The sequence below is a fragment of the Rhinoraja longicauda genome, chromosome 2 (genome assembly GCF_053455715.1).
Source record: "Rhinoraja longicauda isolate Sanriku21f chromosome 2, sRhiLon1.1, whole genome shotgun sequence".
NCBI lineage: Eukaryota > Metazoa > Chordata > Chondrichthyes > Rajiformes > Arhynchobatidae > Rhinoraja > Rhinoraja longicauda.
The window spans coordinates 75,160,892-75,186,061 of NC_135954.1; the positions used below are offsets into that span (position 1 = coordinate 75,160,892).

The following is a 25,170-nucleotide window of genomic DNA, read 5'->3' on the forward strand; positions in this document are numbered from 1 at the left end:
ATGGTAAAAATGATATGACAGTTCAAGTCTGGCACAACATAACACAAGTGTGTAGTGTTTATTCCAAAAATTGACAGTAATCATGCATCCAATGTACAAGGGAAACAAAAATAACACATTGATAACATGTATGTTCTTAGAATTTTCCTTTTTTTGGTCCTTTTGAAGGTTCTTTGGATGGTTGTGAAGTTTCACCTTTCATTGCAGAAATCTTTTTCCGTCCCTTTGCAGCCCTTTCCAATTTGAGCTGAAAAACAGAGCTGTAAAGTAACTACCATAATAAATGCAATAATTTAATGTTCACAGGTAAAATAATGTACAAATGAAGTACATTTAAAAAAGTCAAGATTAGACATTTTCCCCTGTTACTTTTCACAGTACAGATCATGGTTCAATAAATGTGCTTCATGCCCTTGGAGCTCCATATGGCATTTTTTTTTAAAATGTAAAGGTTTAATTATTTACATCAAATCGTTCCTTAATGTCTATACAACGTGAAGTAAAACATTTATGTAAAATTATACTCTCAAAATGTGTACCATAAAATAAATTGTATCGTAGGGAGAAGAGTAGAGATTTGAATTGAATATCTGATCTATTAGATAAATAGTAAAATAGTATGATCAGGCCAGGAGTTGAATGCTATAAAATATTGAAAGTGGAGTTAATTGGAATCCATAGATTGTGGCTCTGAGCACAATGCATGAAGCTCCCAACATTTTTCTGGAATTAAAAAAAAATATGTGAAAATTTAAGTTCAGTAAAATTTCGATAAGACCTAACTAAGCCTGGTCAATTTACAGAGTTTTATTATAACTTTGATCAACAAAATGAGGGACTTTCCATTTTCAAGCCTTTGCCCTGAAATTAAGCAAAAATATGGGAGTTGATATGGAATGCTAAATAAACGTCGTTGTCATGGCTATCCCTCGAGGTCAAGGATGATGGTCTACATTCCGAAGACGAAGACGCCTGTGCTTGTGTTTGCTTATCGTGTACTTGATGTTGCATGCCAAGAAGCACACGGTCCTTCACAGATCAGTCAACTAGTTCCAATGGCAAGGGAACCAAAATGATTGGAGCTGATAGATCTGTTGCAGCCTTCATCCGTCTTCCCAGCCATTGAGTTCAAGATTGTCCGCCTGGTCCGCCGTTGAGGTCTTGTAGGTTTGATTGGTCTTAGTCTGGACCCTCATCCTCGACCTTACCGCCATGGGTGGCACTACCAGAAGCTGGTGCTTCCAACGGCATCGCTCTCGGAAACATGGGGGCATGCAAGCCTCTTCACCACAACAAGGTGAACGGTCTGAAGAGGGCTAAATAACCACATCATTGGGATCCACAGGCCTGATTAATTTTGGGTGAATTACTTCTGATAGCTTTTATATTTGTGTGGTAATGTTCTTAGAATTGTATAGTATATCAGAATTATTAATGGAACTCTACCTCATCCAATGCCATGCAATTGCCAGACATGTATTTACTGAGTCAAGCTGAGTTGCTCTAGCTTTTTGTGTCTATGAATTTACTCCTTTCAGTATCCCAGAGAAACTGTTCTCTCTGTGACTCACTGGTTCGCCTATCCATTTCCATCAACGTACTGCCCAACTCAGTGCACTTTCCCTTGCAGTCTCTGGAGATACAACAGCAGCCCTTTCACTTTTTTCCTTCTCAGCATCCAGGGACCCAAACAGTGTGTGTCCATATTAAGCAGCAATTCAGTTTACTCCACCTTAATATACTGCATTCAATACTCATTGTATGATCTATGCACTGGGAAACTCAATGTAGATTGGGTGACTGTGTTGCAGCACACCTCCATTTAGTCTTCAAGGATGACCCCAAGCTTCCAGTTGCATGTTATTTTAATTCTCCATCCCACATTCACTTCAACCTGTCTTTAATCTCTGACCCAGTTTAATGTAAACATGAGGAACAGCATCTTATTTTCCATCAAGGTAAAGTGCACAAACCTTAACAGTGAATCCAATGTTTTCAGATAGTCAACCTTATTGTATCAGAATAATGTTTATTCCTAAAATATTATTGTTATTCAGTGGAATACATCTCTATTTACTATACTGGCATGAACATACCCTTTCTTGGTAGCGACTTTCAAAGTAAGCCATGTCTCGTTCCTCAGCTGTGGGAAGGTGAGCAAATCGACTTAAACCATGAACATCTGCAGAGGTAGAAGGAAGAATAATACAAAAAGATATTCCATATTCAACAATGTGAATAGATTGCTTAATCAGTTCAGACTTTGGGTATGTATCCAATTAGCTAGCTCTCTCTGGATCCCTTATAATCCAAACTTTCAGACTACCCTAGAATCAGCACCTTGTCAAAGATCTCGCCGAAGTCCATATAGATAACTGGCTGACTTGTTTATTAAGCTTGATCTCTTTGACTTTAGTATTTGCCCGTAATTTTCCTGTGCTCTTGGTCTTATCACCCTGAAAATCCAGCGCCACCCACCTCGCATCTGAGCAGCACCAGTAAATTTACCTTTTAAGATAATATCTCTCTCCAGTTCAGGTGCAACCCGTCCTCCTGCTACAGGTCACCACTGCACCAGAAGAGATCCCAATAATCTAAGAATTTGAATCCCTGTCACTTCACTAGCACTGCAGCCATGCATTCATCTGGCTTATCATTCTACTATTTGCTCTCACTAGCACAGTACACTAAGAGTCATCCAGAAATTATTATTTTGGAGGTCCTGGTTTTTAACCTCTTTCCTAACTCTTTCCTAACTCATTATATTCACTTGCAAGACCTCAACCCTTTTTCTACCTTTGTGTTTTCTACCATTGAGTACCAATGTGCACAGTGACCTCTGGCTCATCACCCTCCTCCTGGAGAATGTTTTGCAAACACTCAAGGCATCTTAACCCTGGCATCCAGGAGGCAACACATCATACTGATGTCTTTTTAGCAATCACAGTATCTCCTGATTGTTCCCCTAATGAGTCTCCTATCACTGTGGCACTACACCCCTCCTTGCTGAGCCACAGGGCCAGTCTGGGTGCTACAGATGTGGCCACTGCTGCTGTTGCTCTCTGAAAGGTCATACCACTCTCCACCCTACCAAAGAGGTGTACTTGTTACTGAGGGGGGTGGCCAGAAAGAAACCCTGCACTGTCTGCCTACTCCGACTACCTTTCCTAGTGGTCATCCAATGACTGTCTTAGTAAAACAATCTATAGCACATCAACCAAACACTGCCAAAAAATACAATTTTGACCTGCCCTTCCAAATTGCTGCTCCATTTAAAATTAAAAAGACTCTCCGAGTTCTTTTAAATGCCTGGCTTGGTTAAAATTCTGTACATGAATCTTTTTAATTAATCTCCCATGGCTGGACTGAAATGCCTCAAAGTTACTGTGACTGTGCCAGCAGCTGTGCCTGCACTCTTTGCAAATATTTGACAGAGTTTATCTGCACTATCCTCCCCATTGCTTCTTATCTGGTCAGGTGGAACTTTGCCAACCTGATTGAATTTTAAATCTCTCATTTTGCAGTAACTGATTTTCTTGAAAAGGCTTCTGATCTCATTTATGTAATATTAATTCTGGAGTCCTCCAGGGCTCCATCATCAGCCATGTTTTATTTGTCACTACATGTATTACAGATATTGACATAAAAACAAGTCAAGTTCCATATGGATGCAACTTCTCCAAAATATATTTTCTCCAATTCATCAGACTGCATCCCTGACAACTAATACATTTAAATTTTGTTCACTTAAAAACAAGTCCTTCAATTTTTCCCAGAGAAAAATAGTGCTACCTTTTTGATAGAACTCTTCCATCATAGTTGCAGATAACCCTGTTGTGTATTTCAGTACACTTGAAAAGCCAACATATCAGTCCTTAACTTAAGGATTCTGTATTCCTAGAGTTGATGCCAAAGATTCCATATCACTTTCGTCCTGTCCTCTTACCCTGCATTCTCCCTTCACTTTTCCTACTCCACAGCCTCACATCGTTTTCTTCCTCTACCCTGCTATCCTCTCACTAGCTAAATTCTACTGCTGATTTGCTAACTATTATATTATCAATCTGCACTGTTCTTGTTTTTGGAACTATGAAAGAAGTTTAAGTTTTATTTTTAGAACATTAGAATCAGTATCAGGATTTGTTTATACAATTCAATCAAGACCTATCTTCTCTGCCAACTCTACTTTTCTGCGCTAAAGCTATCTCCACCAATTAATTTCCATATATCTAATAATCTCCCTCTTAAATACACAAAATGATTGCTTGTCCACAAACCTCTATAGTTCTAAAAATTCGCAACCTTAAGTAAACAAGTAGTTTAAGATTGGTGTAATTGAAAGTGCAACAATGGTACTGCTGCTGTCTCACCGCATTAGAAACCCGGGTTCAAGCCTGACTTTAGGTGCTGTCTGTGTGCAATTCGCATATTCTCCCTGTGATCGCGTGGATTTACTCTGTGGACTCCAGTATCCTCACACATCCCAAAGATGTGTAGGTTTGTAGGTTAATTGGCCTCTATTTTTAAAAAATGCTTCTAATGTGTCGGGAGCGGATGAGAAAGTGGGATAATATGAAACTAGTATGAATGGGTGATCGATGGTAGGTATGGACTCGGTGGGCTGAAGGACCTGTTTCCATGCTGCGTCTCTAAACTGAAAACAACTAAAATAACAAAGGCATCTAGAATCAGTCGTTTATTATTGAAACAGTATGACAATATCAAAATTAGAGGCTACCTTTAGATTAGTTTTGATTACTTGTGTACAATAATTTCAGCAATGAGAAAACACCTTTTTTATATTTAATATAATCTGGACTAGTCCAATTATGCTTTTCTTTTTATTTCTTACCATCTGTTGGTTGCCCAGCATTTATTGCATCTACTTGTGGTGCATAAGCTCTCAGAAAAGGGTGGTCCATAGAAGTCGAAGGTGCATCAATAATTTCATTGCTTGGTGCTCCTATAAGAATAAAGCATGTTATGAATGTGCCGTTTAACAAATTAGATAATTAAACCAGAAGACAGTGGAACTTTGATGCACATTTAACAAATAACCATTCAGCATGTTACCTTTCATTTCACATGATTGCTAAATCCAATTAATAAACCATGGGTAGTATGAGCGACATACATCAGCAGCAATAAAGGAATACGGGAGATTAACTTTACTTCGATGCAACCTGCCTATGGGAGTGTACTGTTGCTATGGTAAGTTGCAAGTTGTTTGTGAACTAAATTAGTGTTGCAAAGGAAAAGCTGAAAATGGGAGAAAGTATACACCAAGATTTTCAGATTGTGCTCTGCTTGGAAAAAAGAAAGATGTCCATCCCTTTCTTTTCAAATCCCTCAGAAAGCAATGAAAATGTGGTTAAATATAAGGAGTTTTCATCTGAAACCATGATGCAAGATTTTGTGATGTTCAAATAGACATCCTAGAAGTTGTCTCATCTAATGTTCAATTTATACAAAACATAACTTATCTACCAACAATTATTAATATTAACACTCAAAAGTATATTTACAGCCCTACAATGCATAAATCTGCCCTATTTATAAATTTTGATTGTAAGGTACATTTTACGTTAGTTTTAAATCAGTATCATATATGGAGCTAAGATTCATTTACTAATGCCACTAATTTTTTAATGTTATCACATAGACCCCAGGCTACAAGGTACTGTCTGCTTTACAAGGGTGGCACAATGGCACAGCGATAGATTTGCTGCCTTACAATGGTAGAAACCCGGTTTCAAACCTGACTATGGGGACCTCGTTGAAACATACAGAATAGTGAAAGGCTTGGATAGAGTGGATGTGGAGAAGATGTTTCCACTAGTGGGAGAGTCCAGGACTAGAGGTCATAGTCTTAGAATTAAAGGTCGTTCTTTTAGGAAGGAGGAGAAATGTCTTTAGTCAGAGGGTGGTGAATCTGTGGAATTCTTTGCCACAGAAAGCTGTAGAGGCCAAGTCAGTGGATATTTTTAAGCCACAGATAGATTTTTGATTAGTACAGGTGTCAGAGGTTATGGGGAGAAGGCAGCAGAATTGGGTTAGGAAGGAGAGATGGATCAGCCATGATTGAATGGTGAAGTAAACTTGCTAGGCTGAATGGCCTAATTCTACTCCTATCACTTATGACCTTATGATTCACTAATGCACCATCTTCAAACACAATTTGTTTTTTCAAAGTGCTGGTATTTCTGAGGGTATAGTTGGGGCAGACTCGATGCATGCTGTTGCAACAACTGGGTATACAATACCACTTGATCTTGCCTTGGCTTCAAAACAGGCTTTGAAAATCCACATCTCCAAGAAAGATTTTTAGAGGGATGAGATCATAAGACATCATCAGCCTGCTTTTTAATTTTAGCCATCATCATAACAATCAAGAAGGATAATAATAAAGCACTTGCACTAGCTGAGTGGTGGCATTATTAAACTTACCCTTGTTAATCCTCACAATGACACCAAAGCACAAAGGCCAGGGTCATTTCCTTATCGTGCAAGATCAATTATTAACCATGTCAACCATTATTTCCTTCCTTTCCTGATTTATAGTTTATGTGTTGTCTTGCCCTGTTAGCACACATTTTAATGTGACAGAAACCAGCAATAGAACCAATTTTCTCTGAAAACTGCCTGCCGGCTGCCAGTATTTTGCACATGAACTAGTATTGTCTTTGTGCAGGTTGCAGTCCAAAAAGCTGTTTTGTAAATGCCCCAAGTACCTCCAGTTTGTTCATTTCTGTTTTCCCTATCATGTATTTGAAAAACATTTACACGTTCAATGTTGGTCTGATGAACAGATGAGATCAGACGTGAATGCTTTGAATTGCAAAATGGTCCATATTCAAGGATTCTGTGGCCAACCGAAATGAGTATAGAATAGAATAGAATAGCCTTTATTGTCATCCAAAAACATGTTTTTAAACGAAATTACTTTACCCACAGTCAATAATGAGAGGCAATAAAAAGAAAGCAATAAAGCACACAATCACAAAACCAACATACAACAAAAAAAACATCCATCACAGTGAGTCTCCTCCAGTCACCTCCTCACTGTGATGGAAGGCCAGAATGTCTTTCTCTTCCCTGCCATCTTCTCCCGCGGTTAGGCAGTCAAACTTGCCAGGTCGCGGCGGTCGGGGCTCCCGATATTGAAGCCCCCGCGAGGTGGTGGAAAATCCCGCGGCCTATTTAATGCCGCGCCGGACGGTGAAAGGTCCACTGCGGGCCGACCTGCGATTCGGGGTGGACGAAGACGCTGCCGCTGCCGGAGCTCCCGAAGTCGGCCCCCACCAAGGGACCTGCGAGCTTCCGACGTCCACAGGGTCCGCAGACCACGGCCGAAGCCTCAGAAGGCGAGTCGCAGCCACACTCGCAGCGCCACCACAGCCTCCAAAGACAGCCAGCTCCGCAGGTGGCGAGTACAGTCCGGTTCGCGGGCTCTGGAAACCAGAGCCCCAGATGGTCCCAGCAGGAGGCCGCCAGCTCCAGGTGTTTGGCCGATGGTAGGCCGCAGCTTGAACGGGGACACGACCCAGAAAATAGGTCGCATCTCCGTTCGGAAGAGACAATTTTTTATAGTTCCCCCCACACACATAGTACACAACAACAAAAAATACTACATCACATCCAAACACTACAATTAAGACAAAAAAACACAAAAAGACAAACGGACTGCAGGTGAGCCGCAGCTGCTGTGCAGCGCCGCCACACATGATCTGGTGTAATCAACTACATCAGGAAGTGTGGAGGACTTCAAGCCAAAGAAGTCAATCCAAGTGTAGGAGCCATTTTGCGTTTATTAGTTATTTTGTAATCCTGCTGTATTATTTTGGACACTAAAAGGTTAATACTATGCTTATGTATGGGCTAGGCGTTGCCAGAGAGCTTCCAACTCCGACGTATTTTTTCAGTTCACTCGAAGAAGTGGCTGACAGAAGATCAGCCAGAAGAAGCTGCCGATATATCAGCTAAAAGAACCTGCTGATAGAAGATCAGCAAGAAATATCGTTCGGTATTTATGCCGAATGACAATAAAGTTCTGTTATACTGTTATACTGTTATATTATCTGCTGGAGATAAGATCTGGCAGTTTGTATAAGTCACGTAGGATACAGTAGTACATTAGATTTTTACCAAACTAATCAATAACAAGTCGGTGACAAGAGCTATGCCAATACGTTATATTGCAACTTCAAATAAAGACTAACTACAAATGAAATGTTGTGGAGATATGTTGTTGATTGTTTGCATCAAGAAAATACCGTTCCAACTATCCTACGTCAACGGCAGCTTTAGGGCTTGATAAGAAAGACGAGAAGCTGGCCGTAACATCGTAAAAATCTACCTAAGCTGGAGCGATACAGCTGGAATTTACTCTAGGAATGTTCAGTCAGAACTTGCCTTCGCAAGAGATGAAGTGTGAGAAACACCAGAAAATTGTGAATCTTCAGATCAAGAAATGATAGAACTGGAAACTTCAGGGGATCCTGCACCAGAAAACAAAGCACATCTTGAAGATGTTTCAACCAAGGTAATTGCTGGAAAAAACTAGTTTCACAGAGAACTCTACAGTTTTTGTCGATGGTGGAAAACTAAATGAATCCATCACCAGCGAAACTGAAGTTAACTATCCAGAAATCTCTATTACTAATGAAACTACTCTGGATGGTGAACTGAGAAAAGACCACGATAGCAGGGATGGAAATGGCTGTCCTGCCGCTGCTGTCAATCGAATATCTATTGCAAGCCAAGAGGAACTTCTGGTCAAGCAATACAGTCACGACTTCATAATGGGAAAATCCAGAGTTAACACAATGCTGTGAAAATTACTGCTTCAACTGGACAAATCCATTTTCTGGACCAATAGCATAACCGTGCTTAAGTACATCAACAACAAAATCAAACACTTTCAAACATTTGTGGCAAACAGAATCTGATTCGTAAGGGATCAGCAAGAAATATCTGCTGGAGATAAGATCTGGCAGTTTGTATAAGTCACGTGGGATACGGTAGGACATTTGATTTTTACCAAACTAATCAATAACAAGTCGATGACAAGAGATATGCCAATATGTTATATTGCAACTTCAAATAAAGACTAACTGCAAATGAAACGTCGTGAAGATCTTTGTTGTTGATTGTTTGCGTCAATAAAATACCGTTACAACTATTGTACGTTAACGGCAGCTTTGGGGCTTGATAGGAAAGACGAGAAGTTGGCCATAACACCAAGTGTTCCCCAACCAAAAACCATGGATGAACTACGAGATCCAAGTCTGTTATGTTCTATCGGATGGTTCCCACCTGTACAGAAAATTAAAACTTTGACCCTAGCAATGCCATTAAGGATGCCAAGAGACAATTCTGAAACAAGCAAGAGTCCAGGCAAGAATAACCACACAAACACCAATTGACTGTGGCAAGGCTGGCATACTATAATAGGTAATAAAATAAAGTTGAGCAGTGACATTGGTAATAATGCATCTCTCCCCAAGAGCTTGCTACATTCTATGCTAGTGTCGAACAAAAGGGCAATTAAATTATGTCACCCGCTCCAAAAACCTTGGGTGCTCCTGTACCCACAGTCACCATCGGAGATGTCAGATTGGTCTTCCTGAGAGTGAACCCACGGAAAGCGACTGGCTCAGGTAGAGTTCCCAGCCGTATCCTCAGAAGCTGCTTGGACCAGCTGACAGGGGTACTCGCAGACATGTTTAAACTCTCCCCAGCCCATTCTGTGGCTCTCACCAGCTTTAAGACCATTATCATCTCGATGTCAAAGAAAAACCTGGTAGTGCGCCTTAATGACTCCCATCCTGTAGCTCTGACATCCACCAAAATGAAGTGCTTCGAGAGGCCGGTCATAGTGCACATAAACTCTAGCCTCCTAGACAGCTTAGATCCACTGCAATTCATCAATCACATAACAGGTCCATGGCAGACGCCATCTCTCTGGCCCTGCACCTATCCCTGGAACATCTGAATAACAAGGATGCCTTCGTATTTATTGACCACAGCAACACCTTCAACATCATAATTCCAACCAAATTTATCTTCAGACTCCTGGACCTAGGGTTCAACAGTCCTCTCTCCAATTGGATCCTTGACTTCCTGACCCATAGACCACAATCAGTGAAACAAAACATACTCACAATCGGGTGACAAAATATCCTACACACTCAATGTGCTGGAGTAACTCAGCGGGTCAGGTAGCATTTCTGGAGAAGAATAGGTAACGCTCCAGGTCAAGACCCTTCGGATAAATAGCGTTATGTTTTAATGCTTATTTAACTGGGGAGTGTCGTGTCAAGAAAATAAAATGATAAAGATAATCTGCCAATTAAAAGTTAGTTCTCATTTTATAGTATTTATTTCTCTGCATTATATCATATTCAAACCACTGAAAACACAAACCTATTCCACTTGAGTCAAGCCGCATATATCCTTCTGCTAGTGCATTAAATCCAGTGAGACCTCCCATAGCAGCATAGGGAACATCTGGTCCCACCGATCGTCCTCTTGCCAAACGCTCTGCTTTGGTCTCGACAATCATTGTATGAGTGTATGTTGGCTCAGTACAGCCACAGGTAAAGGAGCTGTGAAACCCAGCACAAGTTGTACCTGGTAAAGAACATATTTTTTAAGCTCAACACTTGATATCACATGCAAAAACATTTCAGGGGAAACGACTAGAAAGTGTACTAATGTACAATCAAAACTATCTTCAATAAAAATGAATAACTGCGTTACATTTCAATAACACATCCTGTCACATTAAAATACATTTGAAACAAAGAAACACAGTTGAAATTCACCTGGACTCTCACCTATTTCTCCCCTCCCCCTCTTCTTCCACCTACATTCCTTCCTCCGGCTTCACAATTTGCAACTCTTCAATCCTTTTGTCTCACACTTTCTGTCTTTCATCTCTGGCCTTTGTCCAACTGCCTGCCTATCAAGAACCCTCATCTATATGAACCTAAAGGGACCTGTCACTCTTTCAGTTTTCTTTCCATGCCCCCTCCCCCACCCCACCTACAATTAGTCTGATTAACTGGTTCCGACCTGAAACAGCACCAAACCATTGCCGACAGAGATGCTGCCTGGAAAGTTACTACAGCAATTTGTGTCCTTTTTGGCATAATGATAGACTGTGCTACAAATTAGAAATAACATGGACACCACAGCCTGTAATAAATGTGCTGATATTAGAACACTATACTACCCCAGCGACAACCTAGTTAAGCTTTGCCTTCTGAGAGTAAGAGTGCGATTTGATGTACTGCATTTAGTGCTGCTCTGTTTCAGAACTACTCAACTGTGCACCGTGTAAACTGTCACACACTCCAGCTCTTTCCTTAATTAATCCTATTGTGTCAATTTAAATAGAGCATATTGTAGGTTGTTTTCAGACATCTAATTTTAGGATGTGAGGTCATGCTTTCGTGGCTTCCATGGAAATCTGGGTCACACTATTTTCATGCTCTCCACAAGGTAAGACTGGGCCATGCTCTTTCCATGATCTGGAGGACATGGAAAGTGACATTTTGAATCCTGACCCCAATTTCTCTTTCAGCTCCCCCCCCCCCCCCCCACTACAATCAGTCTGAAGGATTCCGACCCAAAACATTGCCTCTTATGTCCTCCAGAGAGGCTGCCCGGCTGCTGAATTACTCGAGCACTTTGTGTCTTTTTTTTTGTAAACTTGAGTTCCTTGTGTCTAGAGTTGAAGATCAAGTAGTCGTTGTAAATTGCCCATAATGTGGAGGTAAATAGTTGAATTCTGAGAAAGTTGATTGGCATTATGTAAGAATAAAATGGGAACTTCTTAAGGATTGGTGTAAATGGATGAACAGTGCAGGCAATGAATGGGAAAGCCCATTTCCCTGTTGAATGACTATTAATTTGGCACCAGATTCTGACTCAATGATTCCCTTGTTGTTATTGGGGATGGGATATGCTGGATAGCAAAACTGGGTGCTGTTATTGGAATGTCCTTGAAATATGTTTTATACTGTGTATGTCTTCAGTAACAAAATAAAACTCAAGAAGCTAAGAACATTTTTTACTGGAACAGGATTTAAGTTATGAAGGTCTGTGAAAGGTTCTCTTTAACAACAATTGAGATACTAGAAAGTAAGATTTTAAAGGGAAGATTAGAATAAAAGCGATAATTTTAAAATCTTATAGAAATATAGGCTTTTGTTAATAATAAACTATGCTTACACTTCTTGCACTTATTAGGTGCCAGTTCATCATGGTCATCTGCATAATGTTTGCACCTGCAACGAATTGGTTGAGTTCCATTCAGTGGCACATAATTGTAAGAGATACACCTGCAACCTTGTGCTCTGCAGGGCAGCAAAATTGGACGTTTTGTTGGAATTTCTTTGAAATCCGTTTTGTGCTGTTTATATCTTTAAGAACAAAATGGAAACATTTCAGATCATTTATATTAGTGGTTTGAAAGAAGGCAGCACAATCCAAAAACTTATCAACATATATTTTATGTACAATTCCATTTCCATCCATGAACACTAAACATGAACTTAGAATAGAAATCGCTATTGTAAATTTTTGTGTAATGATGCCAACCTTCTGTATATGAAGTGCTCATACTGATAGAATGGTCCAATTACGTGCAAACTTTCCCATTTGTGAACATGGCCACAGAAATTTGAAATGAATTAAAGGTCAAAAAAAAAATTTAAATGGGAAAGAATTATACCTGTGTCTAAATAAAATCACATCTATAATTTCACTCCACTTGTCGATAACCCATAAGGTGGATGGAGAGTGCAATGTAACACAATATCATACATAGTTAGATCTGCTCTGGTGATGTTGGTCACAAGGAATCTAAAGGGAGATTTTTATTTTTAAATAATGTGTAGAGTGATATTTTAATAAGCAAATAATTTACAAGGATGATAATGATAAGCAAATGATTAAAGTAGATCATGAAAATTTTGTATGCTTTTAGTGGACTGAAATTATTGATTGATAAATACATCTCTTGATGCTCCTGAACACATCATCAGTGATGTAACCTGGGGTCATTGGGTGTTTCTGGTCTTTCATCATCAGACACCCTCGCCCAGGCGACCCAACCGTGGTTGATCAGACCACGACTTGTGTTCAGGCGGCATTCGCTCCTCTCCATGGATCTCCTCTCCATGGATCTCCTCTCCTGATCCAGAGCCATCTCCAGGCTTCCTCCGCTGCCTCTGTGGTGTTCTTGGTGGCTCTTCTCCTCTCCATTCCGGTGATGCCCAGTGCACTCAAGGCCTTATAGAGCAATTGCTCTGCAAAACTTTACAGCCAACCTCAATGGCATACACCTTGCCTTCCAGCCCTGCTTATGGCAGTCCATGACCAACTCTTCGTATTTGGTCTTCTTTCTCTCGTGGGCCTCCTCTAGATGGCCCTCCCACGGCACTGTCAGTTCCAACAAGGCAATGTTTTTGGTCGCCTCTGAGACCAGGAGGATGTCTGGCCTCAGGGTGTGTCGTGGCGATGCGCCGTGGGAACTTCAGCTGTTTCACCAGGTTTACAGAAAGCTGCCAGTCCTGCGCAGTCGCCAGGATTCCCGACGGATTCTTGGCTGCTGTGGTTCTTGGCAGCTGCACTCCAGCCTTCACAAAGGTGATCATCTGGGTGGTGGGGCGTGCTCATCTACAGCTGCTGATTCCCATGCTGATGGCTTCTGCAATGGGTTTCAGAACCTGGTCGTGACGCCAGATGTACCGGCCCTGCCCAAGAGCCTTTGGACAGCAGCTCAGGATGTGTTCTAACGTCCCCTTGCCTACGCATCGCGGGCAATCCGGAGATTCATCTTTGCCCCAGATGAAGAGGTTCGATGGGCTGGGCAGGACATCGTACACTGCCTGGACTAGGAACTTGATACACTGTGGTTCAGCCTGCCTGAGCTCAGTCCATGAGACTTTTCGGTCCATGGCCTGCTCCCACCTTATCCAGGCCCCCTGCTGCCTCAAGCCAACCGCTCTGCTGGACCTCTCCTCCTCCACCGCTGCCCTCACTTTCTCCTGGACCAGCCTGCGCCTCTCCTTCCCCTTGGCCTTCCCCTTGATCTCCTGGTTGTTAATCATTTAAACTTCCCTTCCATTCCCATATTGACCTTTCTGTTCTGAGACTCCTCCATTGCCAGAGAGAGGCCACTTGCAAACTGGATGAACAGCACCTTATATTCTGCTTGCATAGCTTACATCCCAATGGTATGAACAATTAATTCTCCAATTTTAGATAACTAACTAACAGCACATCCTCCTCTACTCCCCCCTCTCTTCCCTGTTCCCCACCAGGATGCGCATCCATTTCAACCACTATTCTGCTCCTCTTTTCCCTATCCCCTCCCAACTACATCCTTTTCTCTGGCCTCACAATTCATGCATCGCCTGTACTTATCTCACAGCCTTTGTCTCTTTTTCTTCTCTGGCCTTCGTACACTCATCTGTCAGTCAACCCCCCTTCATGCAAATCCAAATATCACTTGTGCTTCCTCCTGTCCCCCACCTTTCTTCCAGTTTTTTCCTCCCTGCAACAATCAGTCTGAAGAAGAGTTTGGATCCGAAATGTTGCCTACCAATGTTATCCAGAGATGTTGCGTGACCCACTGAGTTACTCCAGCTCTGTTTTTTTTGCTAAAAATGGAAAGTTGAATATGTTTAAATAACATATAAACAGCAAAAACAAAATAAATTTAAAATACTACCTATGCCTGCAAAAACAGAGTGTTTCTGGGCCAACTAATTTGCAATCCATGCCATTGGGTGATGTCCAGCTGACAAACAATCGATTCTGCAATCGTATTGGCAACACTGTCTTCTTGTATCTCTCATATTCCTCTGGAGAAAAGAGGGTTCCCGCATCATCCTCACCAACAATCCTAAGAACAGAAGAAACCAAATTAAGTAAACCAAGCAAGAAACCAAACCAGCAGTCTGAAGAAGGGCCTCGACCCGAAACATCACCCATTCCTCCCCTCCAGAGATGTTGCCTGTCCCGCAGAGTTACTCCAGCTTTTTGTGTCTATCTTCGGTTTAAACCAGCATCTGCAGTTCCTTCCTACACAAACCAAGTTAAACCTGTAATCACCAATTCAGTTAATGAACAAAAAATTAGAACCATTTGCAGATTTAAAGAATATTATCCCTTTACATAATTGGCAGAAAAGTGTTGGTTTGTTATCAAACAGTTAAGAAAATATACGTTTTCTAAGTTATTGAAAACATCAGATATGTTCTTTCTCATTCATTACAATACTTAGTTTCATAGTCTGCTATAATGATTGTAAACCTTAAACCCTATACCATAAGTAACACATTGTCTTACTTATTTTTAATCGTGAGTAATCAGGTTTTTTTAACTGATTGTTCATGATTTTTATTTATGCTCTAATGAATATGTTTAATTTGCAAATGCATGTTCAATAGTATTCCTCGCTGGCTGAGAAGTACACTTCAGGCCATAAACAGTTAAAGGTGAAATAAAGCAGAAAGAGACTGTGAATCGTGTTTTTTTATTCATGGGACAGTTTTCTGATAAACAAACATTGGGAAATCACTGGTGTCAGTGCATTAGCGGTGACAAATATAACAAATATAGCAAAGGCCTGGTGGCATTGCAGAGTTAAATTCTAACCAGCTCCATTTTGATGCAAATACTAAACTACAGTGATGGCTGAAAATAAATTAAATTAATTTCTAGCATTGATTGGACCAAGAATTCCCCAAATGTGAATTTTGAACTAACCTGTCTGATGATTGTTGATATTGGGCTAATGAACAACTCATATTAGCAAGGTCTGCTTTTTTGCTTTTAGTTGGTCCATCTATATTGATTATATATCTTTATTTTCGGAACTCTGATCTATTCTCTCTTATTCATTGTATTCCTCTTACCCTCACAGGGAAGAAAGACCATATCCCCTTCAAATTCTCCAAATGTTGCCATATCCCCTTCAATTCTGGGGACCGAAAATGTCCACAGTATTCCAGGTGTGGCCTCAGCAACACCCTGTACAACTATTACAAAACCTTTCTGTTCATAAACTCCAACTTCTTTGCAATAAAGGTCAAAAACCCATTTTGCCTCATTAACTTACCTATTGATTTGCCTGCTAACCTTTTGTAATTTATTCACTATAAGACATTCATTGTTCGCTGAATCTCACTCTTTTGTAGTCTCTCTTTTTTAGATGATAATCTGTTTATTCCTGTCACTGAAACTTTACTTGCCATCTTTTTGCCCATTTATTTAGAATCCCTAGAACCTGTATCCCCGATCCCCGATCTCGGAACCAGTGGCCCACGACCCCAGTCCCAGACCTGTAGTCCAACCCACAGCCACAAATTCTCCCTCGGCTTCGAGTACTCGACAGTGGGTGGGAGGGACAGACTCGGAGCCAGACAAGGTGGCCGTTGGTCCCTCACCTCCGATACTCCACATAGGAATCGACGGCGGCGAGCGCATCCCTGTCCAGGCTGATGCGCTCCATGGGCAGCGCCGTAACCTGGCAACGGGAGCGAGCGCCCGGCAGCCACTGCGCCCGGAGCGCTCGGGCTGAAAGGAGAGCTGGTGAACCGTGTGTGTGTGGCTCGCAGCAAGTCGCTCGTCGCCCAGAGCAACAGGGGAGCACTAATGCACCGAGTACAGATCGTATGTGTCGCTCACAGCGCCAGGGCAGCGCTAATGCATCGAGTACAGATATTGTATATCGGTCACAGCAACAGGTCAACGCTAATGCAAAGAGTACAGATCGTGTGTATCGGTCACTGCACGAGGGCAGCGCTAATGCACCCGATACATGTATTGCATATCGGTCACAATAACAGGTCAACGTTAATGCACCGAATACAGATAGTGCATATCGGTCACAGCAACAGTGCTAATGCACCGAGTGCAGATTGTTCACATTTGTCACAGCTAGAGGGCGGCGCTAATGCGCTGAGTATGGATCTGTATGATTCGCAACTCCAGAGATAGTGTCTATCTGTCATATGCATATCTGTCACAACTACTGTGATAGCGCCAGTTTTCCGTCCCACCTCTTTTCCAACTCCTTCTCCCAGAATAAGCCTGAAGAAGGATTCGGATGACACGAAGCTGGGTGGCAGTGTTAGCTGCGAGGAGGATGCTAGGAGGCTGCAGAGTGACTTGGATAGATTAGGCGAGTGGGCAAATGCATGGCAGATGCAATATAATGTGGATAAATGTGAGGTTATCCACTTTGGCGGCAAGAACAGGAAAGCAGAGTATTACCTGAATGGTGACCGATTGGGAGAAGGGGAGATGCAACGTGACCTGGGTGTCATGGTGCACCAGTCATTGAAAGCAAGCATGCAGGTGCAGCAGGCAGTGAAGAAAGCGAATGGTATGTTGGCATTCATAGCAAGAGGATTTGAGTTTAGGAGCAGGGAGGTTCTGCTGCAGTTGTACAGGGCCTTGGTGAGACCGCACCTGGAGTATTGTGTGCAGTTTTGGTCTCCTAACCTGAGGAAAGACGTTCTTGCCTTAGAGGGAGTACAGAGAAGGTTCACCAGATTGATCCCTGGGATGGCAGGACTTACATATGAGGAAAGACTAGATAGACTGGGCTCGTACTCGCTGGAATTTAGAAGACTGAGGGGGGATCTTATAGAAACATATAAAATTCTTAAAGGGTTGGAGAGGCTAGATGTGGGAAGATTGTTCCCGATGTTGGGGGAGTCCAGAACCAGGGGTCACAGCTTAAGGATAAGGGGGAAGTCTTTTAGGACCGAGATGAGAAAACATTTCTTCACACAGAGAGTGGTGAGTCTGTGGAATTCTCTGCCACAGAAGGTAGTTGAGGCCAGTTCATTGGCTATATTTAAGAGGGAGTTAGATGTGGCCCTTTTTGCTAAAGGGATCAGGGGGAATGGAGAGAAGGCAGGTACAGGCTACTGAGCTGAATGATCAGCCATGATCATATTGAATGGCGGTGCAGGCTCGAAGGGCCGAATGGCCTACTCCTGCACCTATTTTCTATGTTTCTATGTTTCTATGACCCAAAATATCGCCTAGCCTTAGATGCTGCCTGACCCACCGAGTTATTCCAGCACTTTAAGTTTTGCTCCTGTTTCCATCATCTGCAGTTCCTTGTGTCTCCCGTTCCTGTTTATCTGTCACATTTATAGGGTTTGCACCAAGGAACTGTTTGCTAATATCAGTGACAGCTGACATACTATCGGTGAAGTGCCGGTGTACCATTTATATATTTTGAACAAAATGGTGGGGCAGCAACAGTGAGATGTGCATTGGACATGTACATTGAACGCTGCTTCAGAGGAAGTGTCGGTGAACTATGACGGCGAACATAGCGGTCATTGCAATGGGATATCCCCATTATAGGTTGGGGATCAGCGCCAGCTTTTTTCATTCAGTGCCGAGAGCGGGGGTGGGAAGTTACCTAAAATTGGACAATTCAATGTTCATACCGCAGGGTTGCAAGCTAAGACGAATATATGGTGCAGTTCCTCCAATTTGCGTGTGGCCTCGTCTGTCAATTGTGAAGGCCCAGCACTAAAAGGTCAATATGGGAATAGGAAAAATAATTAAAATGGTTAGCAAACGGGATATCCAGTAGGCCATGGCGGATCGAGCGCAAGTGTTCGGTGAAACGGCCACGGTGCCTACGCTAGGTCTTGTGTTATATGTCTGCCATTGATTCATTTATCCTGTTGTGAAAATTGTGAGCATTCCCATAGAGCGGCTTTAATGTTGTCATTTTCACGTTACAGGTCGCCCGCAGTACGCCTGACATATGTACATCCGGACACACGAACGAGTTGCCATAATATAATTAAATTCAAAAGTACATTAGTTATTTATTGTCGAGAGTCGGGTGTTTTATTGTCATATGTCCCAGATATTCTTATTTTATTGCAGGCCTAATGTATTGTCAGTCTAAATTATTGCCAGTCTAATGTAATTTTGAACCGTGGAAGTATCGTTACCAAATCGAGTGATTCTTATTTTTTGTCCGACTTTGTTACTCGGGAGATAGATACAAAATGCTGGAGTAACTCGGCGGGACGGAGAGTTCCTTGGAGAGAAGGAACGGGCGAGGTTTTGAGTCGAGACCCTTCTTCAGATTTACTCGGGGATGGCCTGTATGCTCCGAGTAATCCCCCGATACCTTTGAAGTTCCCATTCCAGGGCCAATTTTTCTATTTGCACTGGGAACCACCCAGTATACAGGTCCCGACATGTAAGGAGGATAGACGTAAAATGCTGGAGTAACTGAGCGGGTCAGACAACATCTCTGGAGAAAAAAGGAATAGGTGACAATAGGTGCAGGAGTAGGCCATTCGGCCCTTCGAGCCAGCACCACCATTCACTGTGATCATGGCTGATCATTCTCAATCAGTACCCCGTTCCTGCCTTCTCCCCATATCCCCCAACTCCGCTAACAATAAGAGCTCTATCTAACTCTCTCTTCAAAGCATCCAGAGAATTGGCCTCTGAGGCAGAGAGTTCCACAGCGGCACAATATGACGTTCCGGGTTGAGACCCTTCTTCAGCCATAATCAGGATACAGGTCCCGACATGTGAATGTCTAAAAGGCTGGTGTCATTTAATTTCCAAAAGTTGCATTGTTTTGAAAAGTGTCACTTTAAAACCAAAGTGCGCGCTGTGCAGGTGTCCGCGCGCCTCGCGCGTGCGCGCTGTGGGGCAGCGGGGGCTGCTGGGCCGGGGAAGTGGCGGTTGCCGGAAACGGCCCCGGGCTGGCGGCGGCGAGAGGAGAGGGTGAGTGATGGGGCAGCTGCAGGTCGGGCGGGGAGACAGACAGGCAGGGAGAGAGGGAGAGAGAGAAGGAGAAAGAGATATAGATAGATAGATCCCGGCCGACCCAGCACCTCCTCTCCACCCCACCCGACCAGCACCTCTCCACACCTCCCCCCCCCAGCACCTCCTCTCCCCCCCAGCACCTCCTCTCCCCCCCCCTCAGCACCTCCTCTCCCCCCCCCAGCACCTCCTCTCCCCCCCCCCCAGCACCTCCTCTCCTCCCCCCACCTCCTCTCTCCCCCCCCCCCCACCTCCTCTCTCCCCCCCCACCTCCTCTCTTCCCCCCCCCCCCCCCCAAACCGATCACTCTAATCGAAGATAGACACGAATGCTGGAGTAACTCAGCGGGTCAGGCAGCATCTCTGAGAAGGAATGGGTGACTGAAGAAGGGTCTCGACCCGAAATGTCACCCATTCCTTCTCTCCAGAGATGCTACCTGACCTGCTGAGTTACTCCAACATTTTATGTCTATCTTCGGTTTAAACCAGCATCTGCAGTTCCTTGCAACACATTCAATCGCTCTACTCTCCTGGAGCCCACACAATCATTCGTGTTCACTTCCCCCCCGACCCAGCACCTCCTCTCCTCCCCAACCGGTCACTCCAGTCCCCCGGAGCCGCCGACCCAGCGCCTCATCCTCACTCCCCCCCCCCCCCCAACCCCCGGCCGGTCCCCACTCTCCCTCAACCCCGACCCAGCAGCACCTCGTCCCCCATCTCCCCGACCGATCACTCCACTCTCTCGGAGTCCCCAATCCTCGACATAGACATAGTACTCTCTCTCCTCCACTTTCCCTCTCCCGAGCACCACCTCCCCTCCACTCTTCCCCGAAACCCCGGGCGAGGACTCGCCGTCCCACCACTCCCCACTCTCCCCGTCTTCAGCAACCGCCGGTTGAGCACTCGTCTCGTCGCCTGGACCCCAATCTCCCCAACCCCGACAGACCACTCGCCTCCCCGCCTCGGCAACCTCCGACAGATCACTCTCCGTCCCGCCGCGCCGCACCCCACTCTCCCCAACACTGACAAGCCCAGGCTGATCACTCCCTCAGTGGCTATTCAGTGGATATTTTTAATGCAGAGATAGATAGATTCTTGATTAGTACAGGTGTCAGAGGTTATGGGGAGAAGGCTGGAGAATGGGGTTAGGGGGGAGAAATAGATCAGCCATGATTGAATGGCGTAGATGGGCCGAATGGCCTAATTCTACTCCAATGACCCTTATATTGATACTTATGACTCTCCACTCTCTCCAGCCCAGACAACCCCCGTCGATTACTCGCCTCCCCACCCTCCGCTCCACACTCTCCCGGAGGCCGGCAACGCCCAACAGATCACTCGCCTATCCGCCCCATCCCTCCACACTCGCCCGGACCCGCACTCCATCAATGCCCACTCCCCTCGTTCGATCCCGTGGATCCGCCACCTCTCCCAGAAACCAGTTATCCAGTGCTTGTTTGTGGGACGACTTGGTCGTGCCCAGACTGCAGTCGCTGTATGAGGAAAACGAGGACAAACGGTGGGAGCTTCTTTTGTCGGGAAGGTGACCGGTTTCCTGGCTCTAGTTGCTGTGGTGGTTCTTGATGGCAAAATTGCTCGTGAATGTTGAGGCAAGCCGGAAGAGGATTAGATTGATAAAATCTAGGATTGTTCTTGTCTTTCCCGATACTTTGTTCCAGTCCGCGTTGATCGTACTTTACAAAATTGGATTTGAATGGATAAATTTCCCAATTCCATCTCTGCCCCATTCTTTCATGCGAGATCACCGTTTACTAAAACTAGAAAACAGTTACTTACCTCCTCCCTCCCTCCCCTCTCCTCTCCCCATCCCCCCACCCTCTCCCCATCCCCGCACCCTCTCCCCTCCCTCCACCACAAAATGAATTAAAGAATCAAAAAGAGGAAATGGTTAAAACCTTAACTGCTTAAAGACTTAAGTTACTAAAATAACTGCTACCATATGAGTCCACTAACTTGGCTCTCGAACTGAGGAACCAGCAAGAAACAGCAGAGGGGTCTAGTTGGGAGATATATTAACTTGGAAAGGAATTTGGACTGGAGGATTTATGGTAATCCTGTCCTAGTAATTTTCTTTAGATGTTTGTTTCTAAACTGCAAATGATAGGAATTAGAAATATACAAACTAACATTCATATAATAAAGATACCAAACTTGGGGGCTCCATAAAGTACAGCCAGTTCAGAGCCAACCCACTCCCTTATACGTGCCCTTTTCAGTATGTCACATTAATATTCATGTTACTGTAGCGGGACGAGAAGGAGTCTGCCAAAAACTAATCAGACAAGTTGCGTGCACTAGACGTGTTTATTCTCTCCAATACAGTTCCCTACTCCACCACTACTCATGGTAACGCCTCGGGGTCGATACCTGGGTTGGTATTTAAGGCCGGGCATCGCCCCTGACTAGGGGGCGTGGGAGTAGGGGTGCACGCAACTCGTGTTTTTGGCGGGGCTCCTTCTCGTCCTGCTACATTACATGTCTTTTTACTTCCTTGTATTGTTTTTTTGCATTTTGTCTCCAATTACACTTCCTTTTTGGAGCTCATGGGAGTGTTGTGGAACAAAGAAGCCTAGGAGTACAAATACAAAGTTCCCAGAAGGAGGTATTGCAAGTAGATACGGCGACACCGAAGGCATTGGCACGCTGACCTTCAGAGCATTGAGCACAGGAGTTGGGATATTATGTTGGAGTTGTTGGTGAGGCCACACTTGGAATATTGTGTACAGTTTTGGTTACTCTGCCAGAGAAAAGACATGTTAAGCTGGAAAGAGTGCAGAAATGATTTCTGAGGATGTTGGCAGGACTCGAGGAGCTGAGTTCTAGGGAGAAGTCAGGCAGCCTAGAACTTTATTCCTTGGAGTGCAAGACGCTGAGGAGTCATCGTATAGCGGGGTATGCTATTAGCATAGATGGGGCATTTTGGGTGGGTTAGGCCAAAGCATCTGTTTCTGTACTGTATGACTGTGCATTTTAATATACCTACTATATTTTATCATTAAACATGTATTCAGTGGAAAAGACTAGACAATTGTCTATGGTGATTTTTGTTTTATCTAGTGCTGTAACAATATCATTTTTGAACCAATTTTTCCATTTTTGCATATAACCACATTTTTCTCATCTGTCATTGCTATAGCTCATCCTGTGTAAATAATGCTAAGTGATACTACCGGTATTATCATTAACTGCAAATTATGGCTCATGTCTTTGTTGTGTAAAAAAAAAATCTATTCAATTGGACACAAGGGACTGCAGATGGTTTACAAAAAAAGACACAAAGTTCTGGAGTAACTCAGCAGGTCAGACAGTATCTCTGGAGAACATGCATAGGTGATGTTTCAGTTTGGAACCTTTCTTCACACTGAATGTTGTGGGGGTAGAAAGCTGATAAAGAAGTGGGGAGTAAGATAAATCCAGGTAATTGATAGGTGGGGGTGGGGGGGGGGGGGTAATTGACAGATGGTTGGACAAAGGCCAGAGTTGAAAAGACAAAAGCCTGTGAGAAAAGGATTGAAATGTGAAGCCAGAGGAAGGGGTGCAGGTGGAAGGGAATGGGATGGCAGGGAAAGGAGGGGGCAGGGAAATGGCGGCAGGATTTTGTTCAACTCCTGGCTGTGTAATTACATCCAAGTGAGAGAATGCATATCACTGGCGTCAATAATTTTGAAAATCCTATGAACACATATCCATGAGTGAGTAGACAATAGACAATAGGAGCAGGAGTAGGCCATTCGGTCCGTCGAGCCAGCACCGCCATTCAATGTGATCATGGCTGATCATTCATAATCAGTACCCCGTTCCTGCCCTCTCTCCATATCTGACTCTGCTATCATTGAGCTCTCTCTAACTCTCAAAAGCATCCAGAGAATTGGCCTCCACTGCCTTCTTCTGAGGCAGAGAATTCCACAGCTTCACAACTCTCTGAGTGAAAATGTTTTTCCTCATCTCCATTCTAAATGGCCTACTCCTTATTCTTAAACTGTGACCCCTGGTTCTGGACTCCCCCAACATCGGGAACATGTTTCCTGCCTCTAGCGTGTCCAATCCCTTAATAATCTTGTATGTTGCAATAAGATCCCCTCTCATCCTTCTAAATTCCAGTGTATACAAGCCCAGTCGCTCCAGTCTTTCAACATCCGACAGTCCCGCCATTCCGGGAATTAACCTAGTGAACCTACGCTGCACTCACTCAATAGGAAGAATGTCCTTCCTCAAATTTGAGACCAAAATTGCACACAGTACTCCAGGTGTGGTCTCACTAGGACCCTGTACGATAAAGGATTTGGCGGTAATGTATAACTTTTAACAGCTGGCTAGAAGAACATAAAATGGTTAGTTAACATAAGTGACATATCTATTTAGAGCATAATACTTTTTTGTAGTATTGTATGATTTTGGTGAAATGGTCTTTGCAATGCAGAAACCTAGAGTATTATGTGGTTTGATTCTCCTTATCTAAGCCTTGTATTGAGGGTGTGCAAGGAGGATTCATTAAATTGTAAGGATGGTGGGTTTGCTGTTTGAGTAGACTTCAGTTATGTTTAGAAAATGAAAGGAAATCTCATTGAAACATATAAAATTATTGAAGAGCCTGGCATATCAGGTTCTGGAGGATGTTTTTTTGTGGGGGTACAGGTTCAGAATAAGTGACTGGCCATTTCAGAAAGAGATGGGAATTTTTTTTTCTGAGGGTCATTGTGTTCTTTCAAAATGGAATTTGGTAGATTTCTGACATTAAGGGACTCGAGATATTGGATAGTGCTGTAAAATGGTGCTTGGGTTGAAGATTAGTTATGATCTTGATGAATGACAAAGCAGGCTCAATGATCTGGATGCCTTACTCCTTCCTGCACCTAGTCATTATGTGACCCTGCCCCTGGTCGTGTCATTGGTAATCTGAATATGTAAATGTGATGGTCTGTATTTTGCAGTCTTAATGTGAAACACTTAACTTTTTCTAACATTCTGTAATTGACAAAAACTTTGGGATATCTGCAACATTCCTGAAGTAGCTTCGCCCTTGTTGCATGGTTTGAACTAAACTGCAGATGACACCACAAGATTGAAGGAAAGAACTTAAATTATTGAGAATTTAAGATATATATCAACTGGACTTTCTGTAAAATACATTGACAATGTCACGCATTGCTGCATGAATTTTTAATGGTAATGGAAGCGCTTACGAAACATGCTGACCTAAAATATTAATTTTATGCATGCGAGTTATAATTCACTCAGACAAAAAATGTTTTACTGTTAGCATTTTAGATACCAGTTTAATCATGTAAGTGCATCTCAGTCTTTTATTCGT

General features: G+C 43.3%; 2 protein-coding genes across 2 annotated transcripts in view; one reads left to right on the top strand and one right to left on the bottom strand.

Moving 5' to 3' along the window:
* Nucleotides 1-54: 54 nt before the first annotated feature.
* fam221a (family with sequence similarity 221 member A) lies at nucleotides 55-16,582 on the bottom strand. Its single transcript, XM_078428655.1, has 7 exons — nucleotides 16,464-16,582; nucleotides 14,744-14,917; nucleotides 12,238-12,428; nucleotides 10,426-10,632; nucleotides 4,853-4,963; nucleotides 2,097-2,182; nucleotides 55-247 (listed from the first exon to the last, which is right to left on the bottom strand). The coding sequence occupies exons 1-7, from the start codon at nucleotides 16,526-16,528 to the stop codon at nucleotides 137-139; spliced, it is 945 nt and encodes a 314-aa protein (XP_078284781.1). The 5' UTR covers nucleotides 16,529-16,582; the 3' UTR covers nucleotides 55-136.
* Nucleotides 16,583-19,689: 3,107 nt separating this feature from the next.
* LOC144605867 (alpha-1,6-mannosylglycoprotein 6-beta-N-acetylglucosaminyltransferase A-like) overlaps nucleotides 19,690-25,170 on the top strand; it is an 85,844-nt gene continuing 80,363 nt past the window's right edge. The window contains exon 1 of the mRNA XM_078421497.1: nucleotides 19,690-19,800. The gene's annotated coding sequence lies outside the window, so the exon portion shown is untranslated. The remainder of the gene's footprint in view (nucleotides 19,801-25,170) is intronic.